Below are 9,188 nucleotides of genomic sequence, written 5' to 3'. Positions count from 1 at the left end.
GCTCTATTTCTCTCTTTTCATTTTTTCTTGCATGCAAGAAAATGCAACAAATGTGTCAAAATGGGGTGAGAGGTAGAACTATTCTTATGAAAGTATTTTGTTGGAGAAAACTTTATCTGTACATTTTTCAATTTTGTATCAAATCAAAAGACCTTCATAGGACATTGAATGGTGGACATCTCATTGTCTGCAATATTTTTGAATGCCACATTCTTTTTTCCATAATCCTCTTATGACATTTTATTGTATGCATAGAGGTGTCTATGAAAGACACTAATATTGATGAGATTTTGTAGGCTGGAGGTCCTTTTAGGTTACGCAAGAATGTAGTTGTTTCTACTTCGTGTGTATTGGAGACTGACAATTCTAATCTCATGTTGGTTGCTATGATCAAGATCAATGGAAGATTAAGTTTGTGTTAGAGACTTTTTTGTATCTTGTTAATAGGTTTATAGACTTTGTTAAGTTTTTTAGTATTTGAGTTCAATATAACCCAACTGTGTACTAGAGTGTTGACCTGTAATGTGTCTCAAATAGTTTAAAATGAGTTCAATGGAAGATAGTATTTTTGCTTGAAGAGTTTCATCTAACTGTTTGGCTTTCAACTATAAGATTATTGTTTGTATATTACTAGATAATTCAATTTGTGACATTTAGATTTGTAAGTGTCATTCAGATTTGTATAATGGTTGAGACTGATCTAACATGCACCATGCACCACATTCTCAAATGAAAAAATCACTCATTTATATAATACAATTCAATGCATATTGTACATTCACAATTCACATTCACATTGAGTTACATTTATTATATTTAGGCACTACAAAGATTCCCATAGTGGCATGTTGCCAAGCGCCAGAATGCACCATCAAATTACAAAATTACATGCTCAAAATTCTCAAAATGCAACAATCAATCATCAATGCGCAAAATTACATTCTCTCAATTATCCTCATTAGCACCATTATGTTGAAAGTTCACCTACAATGTATAAAAATGATAAGTAAAACCTTGATTACTACTAAGCAAATAAAAAATGCATGGAACTTCAACATACATGTGTATTAACACTTAATTGTGTGCTTGGCAGTAATACCTCATATATTGTGAGTGCAGTGCCACTTGTGTTCAATACATCCTTCAAAAGTGAGTTTGCTAAATTTCAATTCATAAAAAAAAAAAAAAAAAAAAAAATCAATATTCAATAAAAACTTTGCATAAATTGTATGATAAAGAAATTGAATATATTTGTCCTCTTTCTCTTTCCACTAGGCTCGGTCTATTTACTTTTCCTCTTTGCAACCTTCTTTATTGGAGGTACATTCTTCTTCGATGTGGGTCTTCTTTTGCCTCTAACAATGTGAGAACTCAACACTTTTTTGGAATTTCCAGTTTCAACATCAATGCCCTCATACTGCAACTATGGGCTAGGGCTTTGTTTTAGTGTAAATCAAGTTCATTACATATAACTTCTATGCCATATCCAATGAATTATCTTCACTTTCTGCTACATTTGGGTCTACTTCGTAGCATATTTTTATAAAATTAGAGTATTTACCAGCAATTGGTTTACTACTCAAATCATCGTAACTACTTCGAATAAGAGCATATCTACATTTAATGTCGTTCTTCCACCTATCCACAATATACTTTTCTGGAACCACTCGAACAACCCTTGCAGGAAAAATTTCAGGAATGTGCCTACATAGATTTCATCTCATCTCAAATAGTCCGTACATGCACTTTGCCTCGCACTCTTTTTCATTGAAATATGCTTGATAAGTAACTCGTTTGATACAGTCCTCAACTTCCCTTTGGTCATTAACTTGATATGTTGTAATCACATTTTTCTGTTTTGATGAGAACACAATGAGAATAGATAATTTACATTATTTCAGCTTGTACTTCATTAAACTTATAATTAGTGTACACTTCTTGAAATTTCTTCTCTATGGATAAATGGAAAATACATGGGATCGTGCAATTGAATAAGTGAAAGTCTGCTGCCATCTCATTCTCTACTTTCTTCCTAAGTGCATTGTTAAATTGATCAACCAACTCTTTTAACGTGGTCCCCAAATGTACAAATCTATAAAAAAATACATTCATGCTCTCGCTCTTTTGAATTGTACTCATCCTAATCCAGATTATATCTTTCAGATATACAGAAACCTAATACATTCACTTACTATACAGACTTTGAATTCATAAATTCTCATGCAAATTGTAAGTGTCAAAAAACACATCCCAAGACTTCTCAAACTCATCACAAGTCTGACAATCATGCACACATTTTTGCAAGCACTCTTCAAACCACATTTGTATTCAAAGTGTGAACCCAACTTCTCTCGTAGTTTTCGCATTATGTGTCACAAACAGTATCCGTGTCGGGTGTTTTGAAAAACTATTACGATAACATTTTTCATGACCCTATCTTGATTAGATATGATAGCTCTCTCATCCATGTATTTCAACCAAGTTTCAAATAATAAGACAAAGGTTTCAGTATTTTCATTTGATATCAAACTTGTTCCCAAAATTATTGATTGTCCATGGTGGTTAATACCAACAAAAGGGGTAAATGGCATACCATAACAATTTGTTAGGTATATTGTATCAAATGTGACAACATCTCCAAAATACTCATATGTTACTCTGCTACATGCATCAGTCCAAAAAACATTCTTTAATCTTCCACCGTCATCCAAATCCATCAACAAGTAAAATCCATCATTTTTATATTGCATTCTTTCAAAATACTCACGAAGTGTATCAGTACCGCCAAGCCTAAGGTGTCGAGCCTTGTCAATGTAATTTCGTGCATCTTTCTCAATAAATGGAAGATTCTCGTATCCACCAGCCTCGACAGCCAATGCATTGAAACTTTTAGTCATACCTATGCTTGCCTTGTTGTTAATGTCTAGCTGTCCTTTTACGAAATCATCAATAACTCGATTACATCTAAAAAATATTTCCTTTTTTGGATTTAATCCATGGTTGTGTGCATTTTTAACAGTAATTATGCGAAAGACCCCACCAACCAAGATTGCATTTTCGTCTTACAATCAGTCTTCATTGTCGGACGTGGTTTAGCAAGGTTGGTAATACGGTTACTTGCCTTACCACCACGAGCACATCCAAGTATTGCATATTTAACACTCACATCATCTTCCTTTTTATTTCTTTGGGTCATTGTGTCAAACCTCAACTGTTTTTCATATTTCTTATAGTAGTCAATGAATTTCTCCTCAGTTTTAAAAGACATCCCTAACATCGGCTCTAAAACCCAATCATCATAATTCTTTGATGTTGGCTCTAATACTGGTACTTCCTCATCAGTATTCCCAAAATGCACAATTAAATTAGTTGGAGTGCCCTCATCTACATGTTTCCCTCTTGAATAATAGGCCCCTTGCATGGATACCATAAAAAATAATATCAGGGACAAGTAAACCCAACTTGACTATATATTATGCTCCCTTAATATATGTACATGAAATTTGGCATTTATGGTCTACCTGCTGTTCAAATAACTTATCTCTCATATTTGGGGTATCTGAATGAGAAATGATTTCAGAAGAAAACAACGATTGCCTAGTAGATATGCTTTCTTCCCATTTCTCCATCTAGTTGTACACCAAGAATATCTATTCAGATAGGGAAACTAACATAAAAAATGGACCTATGAACCATCTTGATATATTCAACCATAAGAGAAAATTAAAAGAAAATAAGCATATCAGAAAATATACAAATGTCCAATGTGTACAAGAGAATTACGCTCGTAATTTTATTGAGTTGTGTTGTTCTTCCTTTTCGTATCGTGAAATGAAAAAGTGCACAACTTGAAGTCATAAGAATGTGCCTGTTGCTGCACCTAACTCAGAATGATGATCGAGAGAATATAATGCAAACATACATGAATGGTATAGATCCACAACTTCCAAAACTCAACTCATCTATATTTGACAAGAATAAATGTGCATGGGCTTCTAAAACCCAATGCAATTCTTGAACCGATGAGTTGCATTCTTCACATTTCAAAACAAGTTGAGTACAAACTACTTAAAAAATCTAAACAATTTTCAGGTTTATTTTTAAGAATGAGACTTTGACACAATTTGACTACATAGTGGCAATGAAAACCCTGGAAGTGCAAATTGTATAGAAGCAAGAAATCTTGCCAGTACTCAATAGGAAATAGTGAAATATAAGCAAAATACAAGAAAACAAACAGATTCATTATGTGATCAGTGGTGAAGGAGGGCGACGGTGGTGGAGGAGGCCAACGATGGTGGAGAGAGAAAAAGATTGCCACTCCATTGGACACAGATTGAAGAGAGGAGGGCAATTTTTTTAGAGAAGTGTGACGACCAAGACTTTCTAAGCTTTCGTGTAATTATTATTTTTTTATCATAAGCCTATGAGAGTTTCGGCCTTTGTAGAAAATTAGGATTTTGAAGCCCAATAGCATTAGGGCTCACACCCAACTCAAGATTTTTGTATACCACTTGTCATCCAATGGAGTTATGTTCTAGACTTGATGAATTTAGATGGAAATGAGAGAAGAGACGAGAGAAGGATCTAGGGTTTGACTTACACGCCTACCATAGGAAGATCAACTATTTTTTTGCCATGTGTCATGCATGCATGAAGGAAGAATTTTTGTGACACTTGTCACTATGGGAAAGAAATTCTAGTAGGGAATGATTAAGTTATAGAAAAGTGGAATTTGGGGAAGGCCAAGAAGCCATGGACGACAACTATGGAGAAATGAGGTTTGTCTTTTTGCCATGTGTCATACATGCATAAAGGTAGGTAAAAAGTTATCTTGGGAAAGAGCAAGATCAAAGTTAGAAGAAAGGCTTACACACCTAGGACTTCTAGAAGAAAAATCTTATGTAAAAACATCTTAAGGTGGATGGCTAAGGCAAGATTCTTTGTACGAAAAGGAACCAATCACATGCTTGTCTAAAAGTATGATGAAAGAATAAGATCTACTAGGGAAGAGAAGGTTCAGCAGCCTATGCGCGCGCACGCACACACACACACACACTTCTCACATGCCATTTGGCACTTATGCACACATGTAAGAGATTGGGGAAGATTTGAGTTTAATAAAAGACCTTATAGTCACAAGATACATTGAATCAAGATATGAACTGGAGGGCAAGACAAGAAGGGAGTTTTGGTTTTGGAGGAAGAAGGCACAACATGCATAAAAAAAATGCTTTTGGTTTCCAATACAATCAAATGATGAGCTAGAGGAAGATGTCATAGGGTTACACACCACTTGTACAATACATAAGCAATTGAGAATGCTCTAACACAACAAAGTTTTACATGTAGAGGCAAGCATTGTCCCGCACTCCTTAATATTCAAACTGAGAAAATTATACATACATGTAACTTCATACACAACATTTTGTCTGATGAAAGTTTTCTTCCCTGAAAGGATCAGCCAAACGCTTCCTAAGAACGGGTGGCCCTACGAATGGCCATTTGAAGATTATGAAAAGCTTTCTCATAGCGTAAGAACCCCATAAATCTATATTCGAAATTATCTTCTGTAACTATTTCTATGTACTTCTGGGCTGTGTTCTCCTCATTCCCACTTCGGCTGGCCATTTGAATCTTGCTTACAGGTATCACCACCTGCTATATTAGACACAAGTACTTCTTTGCATCAATGTGCATGCATAAACTTCAGAATTTTAATATACGATATATCTACTTTAATTTTAAGTACATACAGTGCATATTGTAACTTAAATTCCAAATTGGCAGACCGAAGGAACCAATTCGAGGTGTGATCTTCTTTGATGTCAATATATATCTTTCGAGTAGAATGCCGAACAAGCTAGTGTTTCTTATTGAATTACTTATTCAATTAGGAATGCTTAGGAAATGAGATGAAACAAAAATTTTGGAAATAGTAGTAAAATTGTTTGTGAATAATAGTGGGATAGTTTTAGTTAAGTATTTTTTAGATTTTGAAAAAGGAGAAAAAAATTGAATAAAAAAATATAATAAAATTAAAATATTGTTAGAATAGAATTTTTTAATATGATTTTTGTATTGAAATTTGAAAAAGTTGAGTTATTTTTTGTCTTTTGTTTGAAAGATTGGAAAAGTTGTAATGATTAGTGGAATGAGAATTTCTCTACCAGTTCAGGTTGTTGAAGCCAGACTAAGTGTGCAAAACACGATGTTAACAATAAGTTGGAAAATTTTGTAATAATTAGGTTGAGAATATTTGTGTTTGAGTAATATCTGAAAGGAAATAAGATTGGATGAAATGAGATGATAATTATTTCTCAACATCCCTTAATGTTCTCAATCTTATGACTTGAAGAGGACCTAAAATCTCATGCTTTGAATCTCATGTTTTTAGATGTCACGAATTGATACTTTTGTTTTGAAAGAAAGGATAGTTTAGTGGAGTTTAGTTATTTGTAAAACTAAATTCTAAAAGAAAGAGATAATTATTTTATAATATAGCACAACGAAAAATATTTATACCTTTGATGTTAGCCGAGAGAGAGGAGAGAGAGAGAGAGAGAGGACAATTATTCAAGAAAAGAGTGTGAATGCAAGAAGACATATCCAAATTGATATAAAATAATTGAAGAATTTTACGCATTTTTGGGTCCTGTAAAATGTAGAATTGTTAGGGATGTGAAAAAAAAAAAAAAAAAAACTAGTGAGTTCGATCTGGTGTTGAAGTGGTCCGATGTGAAATCGGTTCTTAAAAATAGAAAATAATCTTAAACCGGTGCGATACTGATTTTTAAAATCGATTCAAACTTAACCAGACCGATATATATATATATATATATTTATAGTTTTTTATATTATACATGATTTTTTATATTATATTATATATATTATATGTTAAATTACTAATTAATATAACACTAAATTTTAATCTTATTATTCAATTCTATTAATCTTATAACATAAAATTAATATAATATGAAATATAATATAAAAACAATCTTATAATTATTAATATAATATAATACTCGTTGAGCTATAATGGACAATCGGCATCCGAAATTAATTTCGTACCTTGAATATTGGTGTTGTTGTGAACTGGCGGGAAGGAACTGTTATGGATTTTTCACTACAGAAGGCAACCTTCTCAGTAGATATAAAGAGTAATCCTGCAATAGGACCATCTGTTGTGGATAAGTAGCACTGCGAAGCTTTCAACATCTGCTCTCCTTCTCTAATTTCGAAAACCTGTCTGAATATATTCTCCCTCCCTCCTCCTTGAATTATCTTTGCCCCCAACTGTAGCTTTCCCTTCACAGTTTCTGACAACTTGGGCCCCAATTTCACTGCGATTTCAAATAGCACCAGACACCATCCATTATCATCACATGATCTTAGTTTCCCATATGAAATTTGGGTAGAAATTAAAGACCTTTCGTTCTTACCATGCTCTCGAATCCTGCATGCAAAGCTTTTATTTTTCTTCCCATGTTTTTCCTTATGCCCTATCTCTAAAGCCCCTTCAGCTGCACTTTTCAGGAAAATTCAATCTCTTTCTTGTATTTGGTTAGGGAAAGAGAGAGAGAGAGAGAATTGCTTACAGGGTTGGAAAGAGGGAGATGAACTATGATTCAAGATGTTGTGTCCATGAAAAGAAGCGTGCGTCCTCCGCGGCTTTGTGTCATCATATGAATTCACCAACGGACTCTCAACAAACTGATCTGCGTATGTATACATTTTTCAGAAGATTCCACTCTGAATCTCGTTGCCTTTTAGCCTTGCGTCTTCCAATATAAACCTTTTCAAGAGAATGAAGAAAGAGATGGAATCTGTCTTTGAATTTTGGGATATATTCACCTTTCTACATCAGTGTCATGATAATTACATCCTCCATAGATGGTAGATTAATCATAGAAAATTAGGATTAAGGAGGCTGCAGAACATTGAGTTTTCTGAGATCATTCTTCTTTGTTACGTGTTGATCAAAGTTCAAACCTCATCATTTTATTTATTTGAATAGTGTATGAAAGCAGAACTTCCAGAACAAGTCAAATGTTGCAGTTTCTTGGTAATTTACGAACGACAATGATACTATGCCGTGTCCCTTAATTTGACTGTTCATGTTATGTATTTTATTTTTTTACTTAATAGTTAAAGAAGTGATTATTAATACGTTAATATTTTTTTATTTTTTTAAAGTATTTAAAAGATGTTAAAAAAGTACAATTTGTACTAAAAACACGTCCAGCGATCAAATCTGATCACCCAGTAGAGCACCCATTTACAAACTTGGAAAGTACGCCCATTTTCTCTAGTTTAGGTTTATTTGGAAATAAATCTCGTCTCATTTTATTTTTTTTTAAACATAATTTAAATACAAAATTTACAAATTAATCATTACAATTTTTTCAAATTAATCATTACAACTTTTTCAAACTTTCAAACAAAAAATAAAAAATAATTCAATTTTTTCAAATCTCTAACAAAAATAGTATTATATAAAACTATATTTTAACAATATTTTAAATTTATAATATTTTTATTTAACTTTTTTTTCTCATTTCCCAAAATTCAAAAAATATTCAATTCAAACTATTTCATTACTATCACAAACTATCTTAGATTCACAAAATTCTCATATCATCTCACTCTCCAAACGAGCCGGATCCATAAATAGAGTACATATTTTAATTTAAAGAGTAATGATAGATATAATTTTAGGTGTGCAAATTTTGCATACTACCTTTGAAAATGGTAGGGTTCACCATGAAAATGCTTGATTTTTTTATGTGGATGCCAGATTTCTTCTATTTTTTTTAATTAAAGTGCACGAGATTTATACACTTTAAGACTATAAATAGTAGGGTTTGTTTGTGAACATAATTATTTTCAAGTATTTTCAAATATATTTTTTTTCCAAATATCACTCAAACACATAACATTTTTTAATTTCAAATATTCAACATTTTCATCTAATTATTACTTAATTAATACAAATTTTCTAAACTCTCAAACAAAACACAAAACCTATATATAACTTGTCCAAGTTTTCAAATAAAAATAATATTATAAAACTTTATTCAAATAATTTTTTAATTTTATAATATTTTTATTCAATTTTTACTCACTTTCCCAAAACTCAGTAAGACATTTTAATTTAAAATATTTTATTATTATTTACAAATCAT

General features: G+C 32.2%; 1 protein-coding gene across 2 annotated transcripts; it reads right to left on the bottom strand.

Moving 5' to 3' along the window:
- Positions 1-5,296: 5,296 nt before the first annotated feature.
- Positions 5,297-8,080, bottom strand: LOC121244555 (GEM-like protein 7). 2 transcript variants are annotated; one of them, XM_041142679.1, is made up of 5 exons: positions 7,959-8,080; positions 7,602-7,810; positions 7,446-7,526; positions 7,075-7,346; positions 5,297-5,661 (listed from the first exon to the last, which is right to left on the bottom strand). In XM_041142679.1, the coding sequence occupies exons 2-5, from the start codon at positions 7,735-7,737 to the stop codon at positions 5,476-5,478; spliced, it is 675 nt and encodes a 224-aa protein (XP_040998613.1). In that variant the 5' UTR covers positions 7,738-7,810; positions 7,959-8,080; the 3' UTR covers positions 5,297-5,475. The 2 variants fall into 2 exon arrangements, with proteins under 2 accessions (XP_040998613.1, XP_040998614.1); XM_041142680.1 differs by having other exon boundaries at positions 5,297-5,658.
- Between the last annotated feature and the right edge of the window lie 1,108 nt (positions 8,081-9,188).

This window comes from Juglans microcarpa x Juglans regia, chromosome 8S (genome assembly GCF_004785595.1).
Source record: "Juglans microcarpa x Juglans regia isolate MS1-56 chromosome 8S, Jm3101_v1.0, whole genome shotgun sequence".
NCBI lineage: Eukaryota > Viridiplantae > Streptophyta > Magnoliopsida > Fagales > Juglandaceae > Juglans > Juglans microcarpa x Juglans regia.
Note: the sequence above shows the minus strand (reverse complement) of the source record. Positions and strands in the feature narration are given on the sequence as shown.